This window comes from Eretmochelys imbricata, chromosome 3 (genome assembly GCF_965152235.1).
Source record: "Eretmochelys imbricata isolate rEreImb1 chromosome 3, rEreImb1.hap1, whole genome shotgun sequence".
Taxonomy (NCBI): domain Eukaryota; kingdom Metazoa; phylum Chordata; order Testudines; family Cheloniidae; genus Eretmochelys; species Eretmochelys imbricata.
In genome coordinates, this window is record NC_135574.1 from 173298120 (window position 1) to 173324113 (window position 25994).

At 43.4% G+C, this 25994-nt stretch overlaps 2 protein-coding genes across 2 annotated transcripts in view; one reads left to right on the plus strand and one right to left on the minus strand.

Annotated features, from left to right (window-relative positions):
• PREPL (prolyl endopeptidase like) overlaps nt 1-9409 on the minus strand; it is a 28449-nt gene extending 19040 nt beyond the window's left edge. Inside the window, 6 exon segments of the mRNA XM_077813856.1 lie at nt 289-492; nt 4079-4145; nt 6702-6830; nt 8241-8540; nt 8543-8859; nt 9358-9409. Of these exon segments, the coding sequence (XP_077669982.1) occupies nt 289-492; nt 4079-4145; nt 6702-6830; nt 8241-8540; nt 8543-8644 (802 nt within the window). The 5' untranslated portion in view covers nt 8645-8859; nt 9358-9409.
• Nucleotides 9410-9888: 479 nt separating this feature from the next.
• Nucleotides 9889-25994, plus strand: part of CAMKMT (calmodulin-lysine N-methyltransferase) — a 341515-nt gene continuing 325409 nt past the window's right edge. Inside the window, exons 1-2 of the mRNA XM_077813858.1 lie at nt 9889-10253; nt 21564-21736. Of these exons, the coding sequence (XP_077669984.1) occupies nt 10104-10253; nt 21564-21736 (323 nt within the window). The 5' untranslated portion in view covers nt 9889-10103. The remainder of the gene's footprint in view (nt 10254-21563; nt 21737-25994) is intronic.

The window sequence follows — 25994 nt, forward strand, 5'->3', positions numbered from 1 at the left end:
GGGAAATATCCCACCCTCTGACTTTACCACCTCAACCAAGGTTCACAATCATCATCATCGCTGTGTATGTATTAAATTGTTTGTTTAAAACTTATACTCTGTGTGTGTGTTTGTGTGTGTATATATTTATAGACTTTTGTCTGGCAAAAAAAATTTCCCTGGAACCAAACCCCACCCTATTTACATTAATTCTTATGGGGAAATTGGATTCACTTAACATCGTTTCGCTTAAAGTTGCATTTTTTAGGAACATAACTACAACGTTAAGTGAGGAGTTACTGTACTTACCAAAACTAAACACATTTGGGATAATATATTCCACCATTGGTAACTTCTCAAGTTTCGTAACAATACAGCTTGACTCTTCAGAATTTGAGCTTTTTATGCTGGTAGCCATATACCTCTGATCTGGGGAAATTCTGATGCGCTGAATAATCGCATCATGAAAACCAAGATCTTCAGTACTGAGTAACGTCTCAACACTTCCTTCATCTAGTACACAAAAGAATACAGACAATATTATCCAAGAATCAGCACAATGGATCATAAAAGTTTATATTCTGCTAATGATATCCAAAAGTGGAATTTATTAGCATGGAATAGTTCAGGTGTCTTAACATATGTTAATAAACAGTATCATAACTGAGTTTAATGGCATGTGTGAAAAAGATTTTGTTGTTGTTATTTTTAAAAATATTTTTTGATTTGTAAATTTGCCTGAAATGGAGACCATACTTCTGAAGGAAGGTTTAACTTTAAAGTTCAAATTTTTGAGGTATTTGTGTGCAATGAGAGGAGAAATATTTTTCACCCTTTTGGAATTAAAAAAATGGGTGAATTAATTTTGCTTAATTTTTTTTCCTCAGCGAAGTGGTCTGTTTTGTATAAACCCAAAGTGCTGACTGAAAAAAAAAAATCCAGAAATTTATGACCACGTGAAAACAAGAATTTATCATGGAAGTCTCAATATAGCTTTTGCTACTAATGTAAGTTGATAAATACCAGGGAGGGAGAGGAGTTATTTAAGTTAAGTGCCAATGTTGACACAAGAACAAATGGATATAAACTGGCCATCAACAAGTTTAGGTTTGAAGTTAGACCAGAGGTCCCCGAACTGTGGGGTACGCCTGGAGGGCATGGAGGAACGTCTGGGAGGGGTGCAGCAGGGCCTGGGCCAATCCATATGGGATGTGGAGAGGGAGTGCCACCCAGCTCCGCTCCAGTCCCACCCCCAGCCGCATCCCTGGCCCTGCGCCTGGCCCCACCCCCAGCCTCAGTGCGGCCCCAGTCCCAAGGCTTGGGGAGGAGTGGAGCTGCACCTGGCCACGGGTCTGGCTGCCAGCCCCCACCACAGCCCGGCTGGGGCTCCACTCCCAGTCTCAGCCCCCAGCTGCAGCCCCAGCCTTGACCCCCTTACCCCTGTCCACATCCATGTCCCTGCTCCCGGCCCTGGCAGGGGGCATGGATGGGGTAAGGGGGGGCTGCAACCTCAAAAGTTTGGGGACTGCTGAGTTAGGCAAATGTTTCCAACAATCAGAGGAGTGAAGTTCTGGTACAGCCTTCCAAGGGGAACAGTGGGGGCAAAAAACCTAACTGGCTTAAAGACTGAGCTTGATAAGTTTATGAAGGGGATAGTATGATGAGACTGCCTACAATGGTATACAGCTGATCTGCGACTGCTAGTAGCAAATATGCCCAAGAGCCATTGATGGAACACTAGATGGGGAGGGCTCTGAGTTACTACAGAAAATTCTTTCCCAGGTGTCTGGCTGGTAAGTCTTGCTGATGTGCTTAGGGTTCAACCAACAGCCATATTTTAGGGCTGCTAGGCGTTTGGTTTTTGACCGGAATGCCAGGTTGAAAAGGGACCCTGGTGGCTCCGGTCAGCACTGGCGACCGGGCCTTAAAAGTCCACTTGGCAGTTTAGCGGGGGCCTGGGGCTAAGGCAGGCTCCCTACCTGCCCCAGCTCTGCATGGCTCCCAGAAGTGGCCGCCAGGTCCCTGCGGCTCCTAGGCGCATGAGCAACCAGGGAGGCTCCACACGCTGCCCCCTCCCCGAGTGCTGGTTACGCAGTTCCCACTGGCCGGGAACCACGACCAATGGTATCTGCGGGGGATGGCGCCTTTGGGCACGAAGGCAGCACATGGAACCTCCCTGTCTGCCTATGCGACTAGAAGCTGCAAGGACCTGGTGGTCGCTTCCTTGGAGCTGCAGTAAGCGCCACCAGGACCCTGCAACCCCACCCCGGAGTCTCCTCATACTCCCCAAACCCCTTGTTGGATCATATTAAAGAAGTTCTGTATTAAAATCACAAATGAGTTTGATTCCCCATAGTTTAAATTCCAGGGTATAACTAATTAAGAGGTCTCTTGGTTTTTGGTACTGTTTCTCTCCCTCTATGTGTGAAACTTGCAAGCTGCTAATTGTGTTAGTACATTCTAAGACAGAGTCTGTTCTCAAAGCAATACTCTAACAGAAACAGCATCCAGAGACTCCCCGCCCTTTTGTTGTATTAACAATTGTGATTAAAGTAGAGATAGAGGATGTATGTGGATGGATGCTTGGTGTGGATAATAACTGAATGATCAGGGAGGTGCTAAGAATCCAGTGTCCATCGGCCGAAGAAGGCGTCAAGTGGAAATAACCAGAGGACCCCCGCAGGGCAGACTGGAATCCACCCAACAGCCTCAAGAATGGGAGAACCAAAGAACAAGGTAACATCTAGCAGCACGGAGCCGTCAGGAATGTGCTATCTGCTGATTGATTCAGCAACAGCATGATGAAGCAATTCCCATAGACTGGAATAGGAAGAAATTCCTATAAAAATAGGACTCTAAAAAGTGAGAACTTTGGGGTCTGATTCTGCAAACCAACTTCCAGGAGCATCAGATGAGCATCTGACAAGCCCCTGCTCCCTCCTCATGTCCAGGCCACCTGGCCAGTGGCTTGGCATGAGCAACTCTAAGGCTGGTAACTATGATAACAACCTTGCAGAACCTGTGTGTGTGTGTTTGTATGAATGAATGTGTGAATAAATGAGATTGAATGGAATGCTATAGCTATAACTAACTGCTTGCTATGATTCTTTCTGTATTCACAATAAATGTGGTATTTTGCCTTTTTTCCTTTAATAAGATCCTGCTGGTTTTTATTTTATTGGTATAACATCTTCACATCCCCTGCCCCATCCCAAGCTCTCAACCCCCGTCACACCCCAACTCCCTTGCCTAGCCCAAAGCCCCCTCCTGCACCCCAAACCCCTCATCCCCAGCCCTCATCCCCCCTGGACCCCAACCTCCTGGCTATCCCAGAGCCCCCTCCTGCACCCCAAACTCCTCATCTCTGGCCTCACCCCCAGCTGAAGCCCTCAGCCCCCATTCCCCCCCAACCTCCTGCCCCAGCCGGTGAAAGTGAGTGAGGGTGGGGAAGATCAAGCAACGGAGAGAGGGGGGATGGAGTGAGTGGGGGGCAGGGCCTCTGAGAAGAGGTGGGGTAGGGGTGTTCAGTTTTCTGTAATTAGAAAGTTGGCAACCCTAGCCATATTTGGGGTTGGGAAGGAATTTCCCCCCAGGTCAGATTGGCAGAGACCCTTTTCCCCTTCCTCTGCAGCATGGGGCACAGGACACTTGCTAGTTTAACTAGAGTGAATGGTGGATTCTCTGTAACCTGAAATTTTTAAATCATTGTTTGAGGACTTCAGTAACTCAGCCAGAAGTTATGGGTCTATTACAGGAGGGGGTGGTTGAAGTTCTGCGGCCTGCGTTGTGCAGGATGTCAGACTAGATGACCTTATAAAGTTTGAGACTTTTTAATATGTGTAATCATATGACATTAATCCCCAGTTCCTGTGCCATTCTTCTTTCTAGATTCTGGAATCTGAAGCTTTTACTACTTTTATAAAATGTATTGCTTAAACATTTTATTATGTAAAACACAATTTTGAGCTATTTTTGTTTTAAGTTTTTTTTTAAAAATTAAGTAACAGGGATGATTAAGCTTGAAGCTAAGTAAAGTATCCTAAAGTGTCAATGCATACGGAAAGATCTGAGCAATTATAATGTCCAAGAAATATCTTACCAACACCTGCTTTTGAACGAAATATGCAGCCATTTTCTTCAAAGTAAACAGAATCCCCAAACCTAATCTGTTAAGCACAAAACAGACATGTTGCCAATATAGGCAGAATTATATCATGGTCGGACCTTAGAAGTCAAAATATTTCCTAAAAGTCACTACAAACAATCTGTTTTCTTTCAGAGTAACAGCCGTGTTAGTCTGTATTTGCAAAAAAAAAAAAAAAAAAAAAAGTACTTGTGGCACCTTAGAGACTAACCAATTTATTTGAGCATAAGCTTTCATGAGCTACAGCTCACTTCATCTGTTTTCTGCTGAGGTTATATAGTACATGAATAGGCCTATGGTTTTATGTATAAATAAAATCTAATTCAGCAATATATGCATAATATTTTATATATAAATAAGACAACAACATATAAAAGATGTGCTTGATACACTTAAGGATTTTGTTAGCCATATTCAGAGGAATGAAAGGAAGTCACACACACAAAGATTTTCTTTTTTTAAGTAAATATACTGTAACACAGTGCTCACCAACCTGTTGATTGCGATCAACTGGTCAATCCTGGAGCATTGGCCAGTCGATCACGATCTCCTGGCCGCTAAAAGTCTTGCGGTGCAGGGGCTCAGGCAGGCTGCTTACCTGCTGTGGCCCCACACTGCTCCCAGAAGCGGCTGGCATGTCTCTGCAGCCCCTGGGGGAAGGGTGAGTGTGTGTGTGTGTGTGAGGTAGCTCTGCGTGCTGCCTCCACCCCCGGCACCGTCCCCATGGGGTCGGCGCTTGCAGGCACAGGCAGTGCATGGAGACCCACTGCCCCCCTCCCTCCCAGGGGCTGCACACAGAGACGTGCCAGCAGCCATCCACTTCCAGGAGCGGTTTGGGGCCACAGCAGGTAAGCAGCCTGCCCGAGTCCCACTGCGTTGCCGACATGGAGCCGCCTTTGGTAAGCACCTCCTGGCTGGAGCCTGTATCTTGTACCCCCTCCTGCACCTCAACCCCCAGCCGAAAGCTCCCTCCCAGCCCCCGCACCTCCTCCCACACCCCAAGACCCTGCCTCCTCCTGCACCCAAACTCCCTCCCAGAGCCTGCACCCTTCACCCCCTCTCACACAACGCAATCCCAGCCCCCTCCTGCACCCAAACTCCCTCCCAAAGCTTGCACCTGTCACTCCTGCTCTTCAACCCCTTGCCCCAGGCTCAGCCAATGCACACCCCAGAGCTGACAATGTTGCACTGATTTGTGACAATCCCTGAAGGATTTTTGATCTATAAACCATAAATGACACTAAGTTTCCACGGTATGCATCCGATGAAGTGAGCTGTAGCTCACGAAAGCTCATGCTCAAATAAATTGGTTGGTCTCTAAGGTGCCACAAGTACTCCTTTTCTTTTTACTAATAAAAAGTAAAACTCATGAAATGTCCAGTGGATTCTGAGATTAGGTGCAGTGTGACCATATGACACCTGCACTCAAACTCCCTCCCAGAGCCTGTACCCCAACCCCCTGCCCCATGCTCAGCCTGCACCCCCCCACACACACTCCAAACCCCTTGGTCCCAGCCCAGAGCCTGCACCCCCTCCTGCACCCCAACCCGCTGCCCCAGCCCAGTGAGAGTGAGTGAGGGGGGAGAGCAAGCGATGGAGGGAGGGTGGAATGGAGTGGGTGGGGCACAGCCTCGGGGAAGGGGCGGGGTAGATCCTGCATTGATCTTAAATTCAAAAAGCCATCTTGTGCGTAAAAAGGTTGGAGACCACTGCTGTAAGAAAGACATTTCTCTGGTAACTACACAAGCAAAAAGCATTATCCTTTGAACAGATGACTTAACAGAATTACTCATTACCCAAGCACATGTTATTTGCCTTAATCCTTGTGCCTGCAAAGACTTATGTACCATTAAGCACCGGAATAGACTCAATGAAGTAAATAAAAGCTATAACAACGTTTACTAATAAGTAATATACAAATAGGAAAAAGTATGCTAACAACTTGGGTTCAATGGGACTATTCACTACTTAACATTAAAAAACTCAGAATTGAGTTTAAGGCTCGAGGCCTAAGGGCCCAATCCTGCAAACACATATGCATGTGCTTAACTTTAACTATCGCAAGTAGATCAATTGACATCAATGAGACTACTCCTGGTATTGAAGTTAAATGTCTCTAGAACTGGAGCCAAGAGAACAAAGGTCTTGTAGTTTATGTCATCCTATCACCGCATGGAATCAAAACTCCACAATTCAGATACCATTCCCCTCCCCCCCCCCAAACTTAATAATGGGTGAAAGCATTTAACTCTTCTCTTGTATCATATAATCCACATTGTTTGCCAAAAGGACAGTTTAACTTTATCCTATTAGTTTATTATTGCGTCTATTGACTGTGGTGGCATTAAGACTGCTGTTCACGTAAAAGTAGTCAGTTAGATCAAACATTCTGCAAGCATATTCCAGACTATTTTATTCATACTTTATAACTATCAAAATATTTAAAAATCAAAACTATGAACATATAACAACTTAACCAAAAACATGTAGTGTAAAGGCATTTCATAGCAGGAACAACTTAACTGACTCTTACTTGTACTAAACTATGATGCATTTAAAAAAAATTTTTGCCACTCACCACTGGGCTGCTCATGCCAAATGTATACTTGTTGTACATTACTTCTAATTTCTTCTTGATTCTTTCTGCTGTATCCATATATCTTGCTGAAGTTACTTTCCAGTTCTCCTGCTCTGATTTCAAAAGATCCTGGTACAAATACGTCAATGCAATCAAACTCTGATTTTAAATGTCCAAAGTTATGGTTGGATGCTCTTTGTCTATCAAGGTCACTTTGCATCACTTATGCAATATAAATCAACTTAAATTGGCTGGGCTGAAATCCATCTCTTTGAAAATCATTTTCAAGTCACCCTTAAAAAAACACCGTCAATGTAAAACAATAACTCACATTTCTGTCTGGAAATATTTCACCTGCTATGTATTTCAAGTAACACCTAAGATTCATATTATTGGAAAAAATTAGAATTTTTTCTCTGCTTTTTGTTTGTTTATTATATGCATTAGATATGCACACTGTATAAACCATTTTCACTGTTTCCCCTCTACAGTTAGTCAGATAGGTCTTGATCCTTCAGTTAAATCTGTGCAGGTGCAATGGGCTGCCAGTAGATCCAGTTATGGATATAGACCGACTAGTCTGTGTAGACAAGGACAAGTTTTGTTAAGCATTGTGTCAGCTAGTAGTGGTTAAATCCTGGTCTAATCACTCTGGAGATTCTTTATGCAGTTCTATCCTGATACCCTAATAGTATCTTTCCAGCAGCTAGTTAGGTTTTAGGAAAAAAACTACAGTATACTGGGGGTACCCTCTGAGACCTTATCCACCCAGTAGCCTCCAAGACTTTATCTACTTGCTTCCCAAGAACTCAGCTCAATGCTGAACTGGTCACTGAGGTGTTTTTTTTAATTGGCATACAATCAAACTATGCTTCAGCTGATCAGGCTCAAGCATAGGGCATGGGTACAGGGAATACTATACACCCAAAGTTACACAGAAACTCCCTTCCTTTATATACATGTATACATCACACAGCATTCCCTATACATTACATCACTCATTTTGGGTGGGATTGGTTTGGTCACTTTGTAGGAACCAATTCCAATTTACGCTTTACCTCATCTTGTGTCCCAGGTTTATCTTGTCCATGGTTATCTTATCCATTGTAAATTGTTCCCTGGATATTCCCCCTTATCTGTTTCCAGCCAGCTGATCCATTTACCTCTGATGAAGTGAGCTGTAGCTCACGAAAGCTTATGCTCAAATAATTTGTTAGTCTCTAAGGTGCCACAAGTACTCCTTTTCTCTCTAATTCTGTCTCCCAAGAAATGAGGCCTCACACATGTCCAATTACTCATGTCAAGCCAAGGCTATACAGCAATAAAACTGACCCAACTGTGTACTTAGCTATGGAGAAGTACAGAAGCTGACAAGTTGAACTATGTCATTTGTCTCTGAGTATAACTGAAATCCCAATTCCTATCTCAAACCCTTTTGGAAAAAAAAAGTTTCCTTAACATTTGAAACAGTGTGACTGTCATTATTAATATAAGGGTCATGATAGTTGTTGGCATTATATTTATATTTAAACTGCATACCTTGCAGGAAAAGAATCTCCGTGGCACAGTGTGCCCTCGTGAGTCTGTGTTGTTCCATGAATTTCCCAAACACTTTGTAAACTGAAATTCTTGGACTTTTATTTGACTGCAAAGCGCTATTACCGGATCATAGTTACGGTTAAAGTAGTATCGGAAGCAACCAACACTGAACTTCAGAGTCCGGAGAAAAGATTTCACAGTCCGATGCATGGCGCCCAAATCTTCACTTGACTGACTGTACTCACTCTGAACTTTCCAAGAATCCAAATTTATGTCGGATGCAATTAAATTGGGTATCTGATATGTTCAGGGTGAAACGGAAGCAGGGACTTCTTCAAATGTGAACGCTTTAAACCGAAAGGGGCAAAAGATTCAGACTGAACGCTGTAAACTTTAGTTACCATGCGAACGGCAGGGAGAAGAAAAGCAAACCTGCAGCTGCCTTCCCTAGCCCTTTTCAAACAATTCGTTTGTACACTTAGGCAGCGTGTTTCTCCCCCAGGCTGCAGGCTCGCACGGCAGAAGGGCAGGCTCTGGTGGGCCCGGCGGTGGGAGGGCCAGCCGCAGCCATCCTGCCGGGCACTTTCCTGTCCAGATGTGTCACCAGTTCAAAGAGCTTCTGAAACGTGAGAGAGTTTCAAGGCTCACTGAACTGCACTGACACAATTCTTCAGCCCCGGCCAGTGGCGTTAAAGCACCGCATGGAAACACGCCCAAGCCTGCACGAGGAGGAGGAGGAGAGCTCAGCGGCTCTGAGATCCGATCCCACCCAGCCGGTCTCCGAGCGCTGGGCACATGCTGACCGCCCACGCCTCCAGCCGGCCCAGGCAAGCGCCGCAAGGCGCGCGGCAGCCGCCGCGACAGACCCTCCCCGGCCTGCTGCGGGCAGGACAGAGACCAGAGAGGTCCTCGCTCGCCCCCGGCGGGGCAGCTGCTGGAAGTGGAACCGGCCGTAAAACGGCTCCCACGCCCGGCCGGCACTCGCCCGCTCCGGCACTGGGGAGGAGCCGCGGCTCCCGCCACTTGTGAGACTCAGCCCGCCGCCGCCCCCGACCAGGCGCGCAAAGATGACATCGTGGAAGAGCGACTCTATTCCGCGCCGAAGCCAGAGACTCACTTGATTTTCCTACCCCCTGAGCTGCCCACAGTCAAGATGATGGCGGGACGCGGACATAGTCATTCACTGGCATGCCCATAGCCAAGATGGCGTCCGAACCAATACCTCTCTCGATACGCGGCTACCAGCAGTCAAGATGGCGACCAAAGCTGTGCGCTCTGTCGCCATCTTGGTATGGGCAGTTGGTCAGACAGAGACTTACTATAATCCTCCAGGTTGTTGGTTTTAAGACATATTAACGTTTTCTTTGCTATTTTAGCCCAATTTCGTGCCTTGAAACGTTTGCTTTCGGGCACCTGCCCCTTTCGATAACCGTAACTTCATAGAGAAAAGTGGATATGTAACAAATGGGTTTTATTATCGCGTGATGCTCCTTGTAGTAACTCCCCCGAGCTCCTCAAGGTTACAGCAACCCAGGTGAAGTGCCGTATAGGTCAGGGCAGAAACATGCAAGACAAGATTCATAGGAACCTTCTTGCCCTTATCAAAGATGGCTGCTGCTGTCCCTCCTCCCTAGCCTGCGCTGGGAGGGCCTAGCCGCAGCAGCTGGAAGCGCAAGTCCCTTCTCTGGGTCCCTGAGCACACGTCTCCTCCACCCCGCCCCCCTCTGCTTAGCTCCTCTCTGTCTATCCCCGGCTGCTGCTCCCCGCCCGGGGACGGGTCAGTGAGCGGCTCAGGGCTTGTTTCCCCTTGAGCCCCTGGGGGGCTCCCTCAGGTCTTCCCTGCCTGCTCCCAGCAGCCTCAGCATGACTGAGGCTACAGCCTGGCCCGGGAGCATCCCAGCTCCTGTTGCCAGCTGTGAGTCAGGAGGAGGAAAAGGAGAGGGAGACGCTGAGGAAGGTCCGAAAGGAAGGAAACAGGGAGCCGCTAGAGCCCGGTGGAAACTGCTCAGAGAGGTATCACGCTACTTTACATTTCCTCAAGGCCCTTTCCTCCCAAGGGTGCCGCAGAGCCTGCTAATCTATGCATAAGGCTACTGACATGCAGCCACTTCTGGGGTGGAGGGCGGTAGCTAGGATATCGTCCCATGGCAAAGCTGCCTGTACTGGGGGAGGGGGACTTTGGTCACACACTGTTGATGAGTCCTGCACTTAGGAGAGTGCTTTCCAGGGGTGCTTGAATGTCCATGCACAACAAGGAAGGATGCAGTTTTTAAGGGCTGTTCTGAAAGATTCCCTAATGCTTTCAGTTGCAATTCACCAGGATGAAGGGCTAAGATAACATCACTGGGATCTAGGTTTGTGGGCACAGGGAGTTTAAGTGTTTCAGATCTAGTGCTGAGACCACTAAATCGCCTCCCAGAACACACACTGTGCACTTCCGTAGCAACATGCTTCACCTAAGAGCCACAAAATGCCGTGCAATCACTTAACTTGTTTTTGCAACATTTTGGTACGGTATATTTGCAATGACTAGGGACCTGCAGATCTATGACTATTCAAATGAGTGGAATGTTAAAAATGGCATTGAAATACAAACAGTGAAACCCTTCACCACAAACGGAGAGAGTCTTAAAAATTAACTTACAATTAAGCTGTAGTGGTGGACCAAGGGGCATTAGTGCCCATTCCTGCACGCAGCCCCAACTTCATTGGGGCTCTCTACAGATGCCAGTGTCTGCACATGCAGAGTAAATTGCAGGCTCAGGGCCTTAGGCAGCAACAGTTCTGAGCAACTGGAAACTAATGCCTCAAAATAGTATATGTACTATTAACTGGCATTTCTATTTTTCTATTAATTTTTATTTATTTTTCATAAAGAAACAAAAATGGTAAATGACCTACAGCTTGTATGTTTTCAAATACCACATCCTGGGCTTGCCAATAGAATTATGGAATTGTGCAATTTTATAGCTTGTCAAACCTGCAAGATCAGAAAATACTGCATAGACATAACATGTTAGAGTGGGTGTAACAGTAATAAAATAGGAGAAGACATACAAAAATAGGGAGATAAGGGAAGGAGGTGGTGAGGGAGGAGGGGGAAAAAAGGAGAGGTTAGGTGGAATGGGAACGGACTTTCATCCTAAAGGATCACAAAGTGCTTTACTATACATTAAAGGTAATCAGTGTTGCAAACTCTCATGAAAGAAATAATGTGAATAGATGAGAATGGCAGCTTGTTTGTTTGTTTTTTGTAAAGGCAGGTTTCTGGTCCTCATGATTGTGGAGAAAAGTTTGAAAACGTGACCTAAATGTTTCCTAGAGACTCTCAACCCAGAAGACAAACAAAAACAACCTAAAATATATGATTTTTTTAAAAAGTATCATGATCTCTAAACAATCTCATGATTTTTGGGTACCTGAATCGTGATTTTTGAACTCTTAAAGTGGATAATTAACAAAGTCTCATAATACTCATGGATGAGCCTTATGGTTAAAGGGACACTTGTTGCCTTAAAACTCACACTTCTCTTTGAAAATGTTTTGTATACTGTTGTTGCATGTGATGCCTAATGCATCAGTCCTGCATTTAGCTCTGTCCTGCGCTTGCAAAGAGCCCTATTGAAGTCAGGGTCAGCCTGTGAGGAACCAGTTGTAGGATTGAGACCTAAGATTGACACTGTATAACTGAAAGGCATTAGAGAGAGAGAGGGGTTTTTTGGTATTATCTTTCATTTTGTTTAATCTGTGCATTTGACAACACCTTATGTATAGTCAATTTCCATCTTTGTGTATTCAAATAGAGCCAAGTCCTGCAAACACTTAAAGGTGTGCCTAACACACATGAATAATGCCACTGAGTTCAGTAGGACTGCTCACTTGGGTAATGTTAAGGACAAGCTTAAGTGTTTGTCGGTCTGTGGCCAAAGTAAAATTACTTATGTTTAAGGGTTTGCAAGATTGAGCATAAAGGCCTCAATCCTGAAGACACTTATTCATGTGCTTAACTTTAGTTGAACAAGCAGTCCCATTGCGTTCAATGGCACTACTTTTGTGCCTAAAGTTAAGCATATGTGTAAGTGTTTTCAGGACTGGGGCCTAAAGGCAGTATGGGTTGGATCCACAAAGGTACTTAGGTGCCTAAACTCCAGACTTAAGGGCCTAAATCCCAGTTTTGGCTCCACTGCAATCTACAAAACTGCAGCTGAATCCTGTAGGTGCCTAAATCCACTTGGCCCCTATGTTTTCAGAATAAAAGTTCACTAGCACCTACGTTTCTGCCTCTGGGCATGCATACTGCTGCCTCGCTCTAGGAACTGAGATGCGCACCTCTCCATCTAAGTCCCAGAGCAATTCACAAACCAGGGGTAGATAGATTTTACATTGCATGCAGGGCCTGATCTAGTTTGTAGGTGTGCTCAGAGGTCACCTACCAGATCAGGTCTTATCCAAAATCTGCTCCAAGAGGAGGTGATTAGAGCACTTGCCTGGGTGTGGGACACACAGGTTCAATTCTCCCCTCTCTGCTGCTGGGAGGGGCGGGAAGGGGAGAGAATTTAAATAGTGGTCTCCTACTATTCAGCAGAAGTGCTTGAACCACCAAGCTCTCTCTCTCTCTGTCCTGGAAGGTGGATTTTGCACTTGATGTAGCCTACCTCTTCTTAAAGATCACTGTCAGAGATCACTGCCAGTGCAAGCCATCCTCCCACCTCACTGGTAAATGGCTTGGCATCACCAAAGTGGACAACAGGAAAGCAGTATTTTGAAGCAATGCTGACATTCTGCTCTCCAGCAAAATTTGAATTGTGTCACACTAGTTGTGTCTTCACTGGTCTTTTTTTCTTAAAATTTCCTACTGCTGCTGCCTCTGCTTCCATGAATTTAGCTGCACTCAGGGCAGGAGTAAAAAGAGTGGCAGCAGCCACTAACAGCTTCCAGCATTTCAGAGAGAAATAAATTCCTTTTAGTAAATTAATAGATTTTAAATCAAGAAAGATAAGTTATGAGATAATGTAGGCTGACTTATAATACAGGCCATAGAACTTCACCCAGTAATCCCTGCACTGAATCTAAAAACTTGTGGTTTAACTAGGTATATCTTCTGGAAAGACATGCAATTTTGATGTAAAGATTTCAAGTGTTGAAGAATTTACCATACCTTTGCTAAAACTCTTCCTGTGGTTATTTAATCCTCAGTGTTAAAATTTTGCACATAATAGCTTTAGAGTCCAAGGTAATTGAAAAGTCTTCACATCATTTCTTTAGTTTCACATCAGTTTTAATTTATGAAAGGTTCATTTTTTTAGCTCAGTTCTCCCTTTATTTCCTTTGTCAATGATCTGAATGTTCTCCCTATCAGTATGTGCTTGGTGGATGATGGTCACTGTTTGCTTCCTCTCATAAATTACTGCAGAACTTCTGTGCAGGAGAAAAGCAACATTAAGGCCCTGATCTTGCAAATATTTACACTAGAAGTGGAATTCACAAAGGAGGTTTAAACACCTTACTACCCCATAGGGTGCCTAAGTCCAACGTTTAGTAATGCTGGTATTCACAAAACCCTTGCTCAGCTGTCGCCTAAAGGTAGGCATCTAAAGTCATGAAGTGCTTGAGTTTCTGCCTTTAAATTCTCCCCTGCAGGATTCACAAACTAGGCATTCCCTGGCTATCTAGCCTTCGGGACTCAAGCTGGTATATGCGCTTAGAGTATGCCTATATCCATGTTAGAGGAGGAGATGGTGCCACTCCCATCCCCCTTATAACCTTTAGTCCAGTGGTTACTGCACTCAATTTGTGGGAGACTTCGGTTCAGTTTCCCTCATTGTCTTATATAGAACAGGCATTTGAATTTGGGTCTCCAGTCTCCCAGGAATGTGCCCTTACCACCTGGGGTGGGTCTTTTTGAATCTCTCCTTTTGAAGCTGTTCCACTGTATATAAATGATTAAATATTAATTGAGCCCAGAGAGAGGGAGTGACTATATAGCCTCATGGTTAGGGCACTCAGATGGGAAACTCATGTTCCAGCTTCTCCGCTCCAATTAATCTATAGTTATTTATACACACTAGAACAGCTCCAACAGATTCAGAGAGATCACCACCACCATGTTTCTTGAAAAACCATTCACGTGGCTTAGGCACCTAACTCCAGGAGGGGGGTTCAAGGCTGTGAATCCCATATGGAGATAGGTGCCTCCCTCTGGTCTGGATTTAGGTGCCTAAGTCTTTTTGAGGGTGGTACTTAGCCAACAGAAATGCTGCAGATCCCTGTGCTCTATCTTTGGCAGCTCCCTGCTCAGCATGCTGGCTTTTGTGAATCCCATTAGGTGCCTAACTCTCCCCATGCATTGAATAGGGAGTCTGGGAGCCTAACTCAGGGTTGTTAATTCCATTAGGTGCCAGGGAGTCTGAATCCTCCAGTGAAGAGGTCCCCAAACTGTGGGGCAAGCCCCCATAGCGGGGTGTGGAGAATGTTTTGGGGGAGGGGTCAGCAGGCCTGGGGGAGAGGGAGTGCCACCCAGTCCTGCTGCCAGTTTTGCTTCAGCCCTAGCCCCAGCTTCTGGCCCCGTCCGCAGCACCAGTGTGGTTCTGCTGCCGGCCCCCACCGCTGCCCGGCTACAGCTCCACTCCTGCCCCACCCTTCCTTGTCCCCGGGCTGCAGCTTTGTTCCCGGCCCGGGGCTGAGTCTGGAGTTGGGGTTAGGCCGGGAGCGGAGCCGCACCTGGCCGTGGGCCCAACTGCCAGTCCCCACTGCATCTTGGCTGTGGCTCTGCTCCCATCCCGGCCCCAGACCCATCCCTAGTTGTGGCCCCAGCCTTGGCCCCCTTAACCCTGTCCGCGTTATCCTGCCCAGGAGCCACGGCCCCACTCCTGGGTGGGGCGCAGACAGAGGTAAGGGGGAGGCGCAGTCCTGAAAAGTTTGGGGACCCCTGCTCTAGTGAATCCCTCCCAAGATTCTTCACTTTAAGCATGTGAGTAGTTCAGTTGACTTCAGTGTGATTGCTCAGCTGTCTAAGTTATACATCTGCATAGGTGTTAGTAGGATTGGGTTCTTAATTTTAACTTTTTTTTAATGTGTAATTTTGGTTTCCCCTAATTTGGAGCAGTGGCCCTGGAAAGACTGCCCATATGATAGTATTGTGTTATGGATATGTTTGGTTTACCGTGAGATTCTCTGTTGTTGTCCTTTAAGTCAGGACAAGAGGGAATGCCAAATGGGGCTAATATATCACAGTAATTATATCCACACTACAATTCTGAGCATTTGTTCAGTTTGTTCATAGTAATTATTGTTCTAGTGTTAATACCTCCTCAGCTTTGGAAGTTTTTGTATAGGGAAGGTTTGGTTGGTTCAGTGAGCAAACCTGCCAGCAGGAGGAGCCTTTAGTCTGTTTTTAACGTGCACTCTCTCCCCCCCCCCCCCCCCGCCAAACACAGAAAATAACCAACCCTCCCCTGTCTCCATTCAGTTTTATTGGACAAAATTCCTATAATTATAATTTACGTTAAAGCAGTAGATCCATAATAGGAAATTAAGGTTTGCAGGTAAGAAAATAAAATCTGTGAATTCCTTTTGCAGTAAATTATGTAGGCTGGCTATGCACCCCCCACACAAATATTTCCTTTAATTTGTTCTAATTGTACTGCCCATTAATTGTATCATGTACCTGCTTAAAACACAGAAAAATGCAGAGAACTCAGCAGCAGTGTCTGGGGTGATGCATTTCTCTGTGTGTGGGGAGAAGGCTTATGTTTCCTCCTCAACCTGCATGTATCTGTGACCTTTTCCTTTGCAGATTTCTTGCTTCTTCATGTTCTTTATTAGTTCTTCTATAGGTTTTACATGGTCCAATGAACAAAGATCAATTTAATCTTACTGGTCCATCTGAAGAAAAAATCTGTTTTGCACTCTTTACCAATAATGTTCAGATTAATCCATGAATCACAGAGAGAGAGAGAGAGAGATGGGGACAACCTTCCTTCATATTCTCCTTAAACACAGCACTTTGAGCAGCAGTTCTCAGACGGCGTCTGAACGCCAGTTTCAGGGGAGCCCCGATGCTCCCAGTGGGGCTGGAGCCCCTCCCCCCCATGCAAGCCCTGTGAAATCAGCTTGTGGTTCCCCAGGCGGCTGTGGACTCTTGGTTGAGAACCGCTGCTCTAGAGCCCTGCACTGATTTAGAAAAAAAAAAAAAATTGGATCTGTATCCAATCTGCAAAGATGTTAAACAATACAACTGCTTCCACAGATATAAAGCGAATATCTGCAGATTTGCAGGGCTCTAGTTACCGGTAGCAAATATTGGCTCTTCTACAGTACAGCTAAACTCAGGAGAAGTTTAGATTGGCCAACAGACTGTTTTTTACAATCATGTGAATTATGTTTGAACAGTTGTGAACCCCCAGGGTATATATGGCTCTCTACATGCCCAAGCAGTGCCTCCCACATCTTCACTGCTATTTATACCCATACTAGCTGGGAGTGCAGTGTCTGAACTCTAAATGCCGCCGTAAGTGTAGACATAATTTAAATGAGTGCCAGACACCGTTCAAATATAGTCCACGTGGTTGCAAAAAATGGTCTTTCCCCACTGGTGCAGCCTTTCACTACCACACATAGCTATGCACCACAGTGACAAGTGTGACACAGCCTGCTTTTCCATGTGGCATGCAGCTACACGTGTAGTGCCTGCACTCTACATCCTGCCATAAGTATCGACATAACCTGGGGTTCACTTAGTAGGGCTTTTAGAATTACCTTTTTCCCTTGGAGAGCCAACTCTTTATATTTGTAGATTTGAAACTGTGATATCTCAGTGTCTGTAAGACAGAGCAGTTTTACCAGATCTTGCAAAGAATGGTCTGATTTAACGTAGGGGGGAAAGGAGGGCATCTTCTTTTTTGTTGTTAGTTATAAGCCACTGTTTTAAACAAAGGCTACGTTTTAGTTATGGGGTTTTTTTAGCAAAAGTCATGGATAGGTCACGGGCAGTAAACAAAAATTCATGGCCCGTGACCTGTCCATGACTTTTACTATATACCCCTAACTAAAACTTGGACTGGGGGTCCGTGGGTGCTCTGGGGGACAGGCTGGGGGCTTCGCAGGTGCTGGGGGTGTGTGTGGCCTGGGACCTGTGCTGGTGTGTGTGGCGGTGCAGGCGGCAGTGCATGGACTGGGACCCCTGCTGGTGCTGGGGGGTGGGGATGAGCGGCGGCATGCAGCCCAGGACCCGTGTTGGGTGGGGGAGGGTTGGCGGGGCTGGCAGTCTCCCAGCCCACCTCTGACTGGCATGTTCTTGCAGGTTGTGGGGGGAGGGCGGCTAGGGGGGCTCTGCGCGCTGCTCCCGCCACAAGCGCTGGCTCCACAGCTCCCATTGGCCGGGAATTGCAGCCAACGGGAGCTGCGGGGGTGGTGCCTGCGGGCGCGGGCAGCATGCAGAGCCCTGTGGCCCTTCCACCTAGGAGCTGCAGGGACATGCCTCCCAGGAGTCAACCCAGCATAACTCTTAAGTGTTATAGACTTCAATGGGACTACTTATGTACATAAAGATACACATGCTTAAGCGTGCTGCTGGACTGGTGCCCTGGGGACTCGATGAGGTCTAGTTGGGTGAAAACTCAGTTTGGATGAGACAGAGATTACTTAGATTTGTGGGGCATGCCTGCCATTTCTCATCAGTTTCTCCTGTTTCTGGATGACTACATAGCAGATGTGGCCAAGATTGCACTTGGCCAGCAGTCTGTCACCATTTATGTTAGCTACAAAGCTTTAGATAAAGCTATTTAGTTTTGTTACCTTGGGATTGGATTACTTTATTGCATTCTATATGGGCTACACCTGAAGACCTCCAGAAGATTCAACTAGTGCAGAATATGGCTCACTTGATTAGTGGAAGGAAATATTTGCTCCTGTCCTGTGTATTGTGCAGTTGCTCCCAATCTCTTACAAGGTGAAATACAGAGTGGTGTTTAAAACATCAAAAGCCCACACTTTGGGACCTGATGAGCTGAGGTACCTCTCTTCTTGTGTGATGGGGATAGAGAGGGTTGACGAATGGAAACATAATTTTGTAAAAGTCAAAGTTGTTTCAATTTTGTAAGGTTCAAAATAGAAATTTTTCAAAAATTTCCAGGAAGTATTCTGAAAAGTTAGAATTTTTGTTCATTCCCTTATTCCCCTTCTTTCCTTTTCAATGAAACCACATTTTTTAAATGGAAAAATTTTGACTAGCTCTTTCTGAGGCAGGTGAGATCAGCTGAGGTACTTGTTCAAAGATTCTCATTTTCCCTATCAGCCTGCTTGAGAGGAATCTTTTGATCTACAAGGCTTGTGTGTTCTCTGTGGCTTTTTAAGGAAAGGTAGAGTAAATAAGGCATTGGGGCAGTGGTGTTGTAGTGGGGTGGGACTCAGGATATTAGAGAGACAAGGTGAGTGAGGTAATATCTTTTATTGGATCAATTTCTGCTTGAAGTTGGTCCAGTAAAAGATATTCCCTCACCCACCCTTGTCTCTCTAAGGATTTAGGAGGCAATATTAACTTGAAATCAGTCAGTATTTTAAAAAAGGTTAAAACTATTTTTAAGTACTACACCTATCCATAAGTCCCTCTGCCAATTTTTGTGGATTTTATAATGATTTTTTATTTTATAAAATGTTTTTATCTCTCCTGTTCTTGTGTGAAAGGCTCACACAGACAAAAAGGGGAAAATGAGTTCCTGACTATACAGGGAAACTGGAAACTAACTATAAACAAAATGTTGTCAAATCCACAGAGTAAACATACTAAAAAATTCTGCAATCTCAGTTAGTTATTCTAATGATAAATATTTTTTTAAAAAGTCTGATTTTTTTAAAAACTTGTCCCTTAAGTACATTTTTTTTGTTCATTCACATGATTGGATGAGGGTAATTTCATGATTTATTTTGTAAGAATTTTGTTTTATTATATATGTACCCATATATACATATACAGAAGCATATTTTTTTTTAGTTTGACATAAATGAGATTTGTTAATGAAGCCTTTTTTTCAGGCGTCATTGGGACTGAAATTTTTTAAAAAGCTGTATTACTTAAACTGTTTCCAGCCAAATTTTAAACGTTTATCCACTTTGATTACAGTCGAGTAATCAAATAGTTTAGCAAAAAGAAAAGGAGTACTTGTGGCACCTTAGAGACTAACCAATTTATTTGAGCATGAGCTTTCGTGAGCTACAGCTCAAATAGTTTAGATTATAGCTCTGGATCAACTTTTTTCTTTCTTGTATATGTCTGTTTCCTTAGTGACCATTTCTCATTTGCTTTGCTCTATGGTGTGCTAGTTATATTATTCCTTGGGAGGGTATTCATTTAAAATGGCATTATATGGTAAGTAAGTGAGCCTTGAAGTTCACTTGGAGGGCATCATGAAAACAGAGAAAACTGTCTTTCAACCTTTCAAAATGTTATCATGACTAGTTCTAGATAGATTTGTTTTTGTCTACAGTTCTACAATAGCAATACTATATCTTTGTGATTTGTAACACAATTTTGATGCTTCCGGGAGTTGACTTAAGAAAAGAAACCCGGAGTCTTTTGAAAAATACATGGGTGAAATATAACAATACCACATGTTCTCCCTTTAGTCTACATTTTCTTTAATTACATTCAGATTCTTAAAAAATCTGTCCTTCCATTATGTTTTTGATTTTCAGAGCTCTGCTTGATTTTAGTTCTAGTTTGATGAGAAGACATAATTTACAGTTAAAAAAATGTCTTCAAGGAGTGGGTGTTCAGCTAGCTTAGAGAATGTATTTTACAGAATGATTAGAGGAAATGATATGTCTCTGTAGACCAAAGAATGGAAAACAGAGCAGTGTTTTCATACTGTTTTCTCATTCTGTTAGTAATGATTTGCTTTTGCATAATGACAGGTTTCAGAGCAACAGCCGTGTTAGTCTGTATTTGCAAAAAGAAAAGGAGTACTTGTGGCACCTTAGAGACTAACCAATTTATTTGAGCATAAGCTTTCGTGAGCTACAGCTCACTTCATCGGATGACTTTCCATAGTATGCATCCGATGAAGTGAGCTGTAGCTCACGAAAGCTTATGCTCAAATAAATTGGTTATTCGCTAAGGTGCCACAAGTACTCCTTTTCTTTTTGCTTTTGCTTTCCCATAAAATCTAGACTTTTCTGAAAACCAGTCTTGACAGTTTTCTTTAGCTGTTAAGCTGTTCTGATTATTTTTTCTCTTTAAGTATTACACGGTTACCTCATATGAAGAAGGTATTAACACTGATAAAGTAAAATTTGTGTTTTAATTCTACTGTCTCCTTTATGGCAGCCGTCACGCTCCCTTTATGTTTTAGAGCAGGCACATCCGCACTGGGAAAACTGGGATCTGTAATTTGCTGATGAACTTACCCAACCTTTGTCAGTAAAAGTGGTAAAAGCTGTAGTGTAGACAGTGAACTACCAACTAGTGTCCTCAGTGCAATATTAGACAATGCTATTGTAAAAATGCCTGCAACCTGTCACTGCTGCAGCTTATAATATTGCTTAACAGGTTAAGGTACACCAATGGAGAATTGCTGGTCCATATTTTTACTACTGTAGACAAGCCCAATGAGCAAGGATTTCACTACAACCTTCTGCAGAAGATTATTGACTTAGTTGAGGTGTGTGTTATCATTTTACTTTGTGTAGTTCTAGTCTGAAAATTTAGCATATAAAAATGGCACCTGATTATATCCAAATAATAAATCCGTTGAGTATTCAGAGCAATATCCATTTACTTTGGTAAATTAAAATACTTTTTTCTTCTTCTCCCCCTTTTTGCTCTTTATCCACTTGTTTGTTAAGTTCCATTTAATTCCATTTATAGGAATTTAATTATAGCTGTGGAAACCCTTTGAAGGCAGTGAATTGCTCAGAAGTCACTGAGGGCAGTATTTGGTCTGTGAAAGATTTTGTAACGGTGATGATGTGGGAAAAGGAAAGAACCCAATTTAATTCTCGGATCTCAGGATAAGTTTCCTGAACTGGCAATTAGAAAAGCAATCAATGTTTGTTTTTTGTAAAGTGACCACATTTGCTCTGGAAATATTGAAACCTAATATATTCAGCATCCCACACTGCCATTTTTACAGTCTCTTTTCAGAGCTGAAGAACAAGACTGCAGTGCTGCCTTGCTTTTGCTTTGCATTTCAAGACCGATTATACTGTTTGCTGCTTAGCTATTCCCGTTGATTCCAGACTTACCTCTCCAGTGAGATAAGCCCCCAATTGGACATTTTCTTGTGAGCTGTATACTTAATCTTTAATACTTTATCCTTAATTTCAAAGGTTCTGAAGAAAAATCACTTGGAGGATGTGCATCTTCAACAAGTGTCTATAAGAAGGTTTGCATCGTTCAGTCTCTTTTCAGCAGAAGACTGCAAAAGGATTACAGAAGAGGAAACTGGGACTTGGGTTCAATACACAAGTGTCTTTTATCCTGAGTATAGTGTCTCTTTAAGGTAACTGTCATTCCAGTTTTAAGATTCAAGTACTTTTCAACTCTTGCACAGGAATCAAATCTGAAACTCATGATTTATTCTTCCAATATTTGTGTGTATCTAGAGATAAGTTTACAAGTAAACTGTGTCAGAGCTTAATCTTAGTTGATCATTATATTAAACAACCTCTCCAGTTTTCATTGGGACTCATTGAGTTGCCAGAGCTAGAAAGCTTCAGTAAAATAGGCATGGATTGAGCACAGCGGAATGCAAATCTAAGAATGTGTTTAATTTTCCCATTAACTTTTTGTTGTGTTGTTAAATTCTCCATTATGTAAATAAAAGCTGATAAAAGTATAACAAAATTGAGTAAATTACTTGACTTTTTAAATCTTAGTAAAAACATTTAATGACCTGACATCATTTACAAATAAATCTCGTAAAGTTGGTGTTTTTTTGTAGTTACAGTAAATTTGTATTCAGTTTTATTTATAATAACATGATTTTCAGAAAACTCTATAATACTAATTTGGAAGCTTTTTAGAAAAGTACAATGAAGACAGATAAAAGTAGCCAATTTCTGCAGGGAGGGTTTGTACATTTTATGAAATTGCCAGCAGACTGGCTCTGACACAAGAATCTGTAAAAAAAACAAAAACAAAAAAACAAAAAAAAAAACACCCTGCAAGAGCTGTTAGCAAGTTTCTAGAAGTCTCTTCAATATTGTAATGAGTTGCCAAAGCAGTAAACTCTTCCATGTACTGTATTTCTCTTTTCTCCCCTCCCACTTCCCTGCTTTATCCTCCTTTCTCTGACTTGTTTGATTTTCTACACACCTATAACTTGTACTCACCTCAACAGGCATCAGTGAAACAGTAACTTAAGCATCCCTGAAGTGATGCTTGTTCTAAAGCCCCTAATTAGACCTGCTGTGGGTTTAGGACTTTGTGTTCCATGCACAGAGGAGAATATTCTGGAGAGCCTGACTCACTGAAATTATAAAACTCATTTCTGTTTGACTTGTACCTTTAAATTGAAGTTGCTCTTGGGAACTAAGATCTATACAAACAAGTGACCTTCATTAACTATGACATTTTGCTAGTTTACTAAAAAATGCATGCTGGTTATCTTAAAATAGCAGTTAGGTATAAAGCCAAATATCAAATTACTCTCAATCTTAAACTTGAGCCCAAAGAGACTACCCAATTTTTGTTAATTTTCCATTTTTATATTCAGCAGTGCTATATAGCCTCAGTAAGTCTTACCCATTGAATAGAGTGTTTGCTGCTGTTAGCAATGTAATCATGGCAAATACAATATTTACTCTGCATGCCATCTGTTTCAGGGAACGCTAGAGATTCATTTCTTAACGCTTCTTCATCAAATTTCCTTTGCTCTCCATTATCAGCTCTGTAAGGCTGTCTCTACTCGATGTCTCCTAGACTTTGCTAGTTTCAGGCATGAGTTTTAAGGTTATTCCCAAACCCAAGTCACATTTCTGCCAGCATAGGACAGTGTCAGAGAAGCATCAGGCTCGCCCGATTCTCAAATTTGATATTCGTGTGCTTGTACTTGCACCTTCTTCTGTATCATCACTTCAAATGATATTTTATATTTGGTAAACGGTATTTTTTTCACTAATAAAATTATTAGTTACTATATTATCCTAAAGAGACACAATCAACTTAAAAATCTTATACTGTAAACAGACACACATCTTTGCTTATGTTAATTACACTTTAATTTATTAGAAGTAAATACATTGTAAAGCTCATGTTTACTTTTGTTTTATCTTTTGCATACCTTTCAGATTGGCCAATGTAAATCAATGAAGCACTATTTTGTGCTGGAGGGAGCTTTCAGAATTCCATATGGGAATGTTGGGATGATTTCCTGGCAGGTTTTCTTCTTCTCTGGGTAATATTAAATGATGCCTACCAGAGATGACTTGTCCCTAGGGCTAAAAAAATACTTTGATCCAGTTGTTTTGCCTTTGGACTGAATCAGTTTGCACTGAATAGCTCATACTTGTCATTTCGAAGAGTGAGTGTGTGTGTGGGGGAGGGAAGGCGGCAGGGAGAGGGGCTCTCTAAACTCCCAGAATATTTTTCCAGGAACAAAATGTAAATACCTCCAGCAAAGAGCAGTTTAGTTGAAATTTCTTTAAGTGGAGTTCCTCCCTTCCCTGTGAGAGAGGATTTTATTAAAAGGATAAACAAACTAATAGGGCTCCACTGTGAGACTTGTGTGCACTGCTGCTTGACCACGGACTGTTTTAGAGCAGCTGATCATTGGGGGAGGAGTGTGTGCACTCATCCTTTGAATTGGGCATTATAGAACTTTAACTTGAATCAGGCAGTGGATAGATCAGTGGACTGAGTTTCAGGAAACTTGGTTTCTACTCCTGGCACTGCCACTGGCCTGCTGGCTGACCTTGGCCACGTCACTTCACCTCTCTCTGTCTCAGCTAAGGAAGAAAGGAAGATAAAGCAGGGGGAGGAAAGCTAATGGAAAACACACATTTTTAGATTCTTTGATTTCTACTGATGAAAAGTGCTATATAAGAGCTATGTGGTATTATTATTATTTATTAGTGTATAGTCTTTCCTAATTTCTGTCTTTCCACTGGTTTGAATAGCCAGTTCTCTTCCATATGTTGTAATACAGTCCTGCCTGTAGTGATGGCTTGTGATGTCTTTATTGCACTTTTTATTGAAGGTTTTTATTTCTCATGGCAATAACATCAGCCAGCAGAGTTGCAGGACTGCACACTTTGATGGCAGAACCTCTGTATGCTGCCTTTCGTAAGAATAATGTACTGCTGTGACCCTATCTAATATTTTGACTTAAGTAGTCTTGGATTTTCATCTACATGTTTTCCCCCAAGCTGTAGGATCTTCCCAGGAAAGCCCATTGCACATCCTGTATGTTTAAAGGGTTGTCACTATTATCTTGACAGGACTAAATACTTAAGAAAGTTCACCAGGTTGCTTGTGGCTTTTGGCAAAAAGTTTAAAGGCCAAGCTATATCAGTTCAAGGGCTATCAAAATGGATCAAATTGTGTATTCAGATATGCTATGACCTAGTTGGAGGAGTTGGACTAAAGATCTTGGAGACTATTTTATTTAGAGTGGTGGCTTCAGCAGAATCTTTTTGTCATGTATAGATTGAAGTGATCTTCCAGACATCTGACAGGAGCTTGATTCATAACTTTACAAATTGTTATTCTCCCAATACAAAGCCGAGATTGGGTGAAGAGAACACTGATAACTTTTCAATGTGATACTTGTTTGCTCTTCTCCTGAGCCTCGTCACTGCTAACTGATCTCCCATGGGGCTGGGGAGGAGGTTTCCCATAGTTGCCAATGTGTAAAACGTTTTGCCAGAGCCAGTTCTAATAAGCTGGAGCTGTGAAGGCCACTAGGCCCCCTTCTACTGCAGGGTGTCATACTTATTCTGGTAAATTGTAGCTTAGATCCTTAGAAGGGAAGGAGAGAAAAGCAGAGGAAAGTAGAATCCTCCAGCAGTTGCCAGACTCCTGGCTTATTTGAAAATTTCTCACTGAAATTTCCTCCTTCCCCCCATTCTGGCCCTTCTCCACCCCAGAGTCCAACTTTGACATGGTATGTAAACCATTTTCCCTTTGTATGCCGAGCACAGTACTGCACTCTGTATTTTTAGCAGGAGGCAGCTGCAGGGTATAGAGCTGGGAGGTAGCTGCCTGAAGGTTGCAGAAGAGCAGCCCATAAGGGGCTGCTAAAGACCAAGGATAGTTTCTGCTGTGCACAGCACAACTGCATCATAGTTGTCAGCTGCCACAGAGCATCATTTTACCTCTCTCTCTTTCCCTTCTCCCTTCATTCAGGGTCTCCTACCTCTCGTTTTCATATCTTTTCCCCCAAGGAAGGTTCCTTTTTTTCAATTCCCTTTTCTTGCCTTCTCTTCCAAGAAGGACACTTTTCCCACCCTGGGAGTCCCACGTATTCTTAGCCAACCTTCTGAGGTCTCCCTCACTTGACGACTGTGAGCCGCCAGCATCCCTGATTGTGAGGAAGGGCTGTATGTAGATATTTCTGGAGTTGGTTAACACTGCTCCTGTGTCATCCATAGTGTGTCTGTCACTCTACAGATTCCTATCTTCCTATAGCTGTTTCTGCAGGTTCACTGTCTCTTTTTGCCCAGGGGACATTAGGACCTGATCCAGCAAACATTTGCAGGGTTGAACACAAAATATAAAACGACCCAACCTTAAAATGAACTTGAGAGAGTAATTCTAGA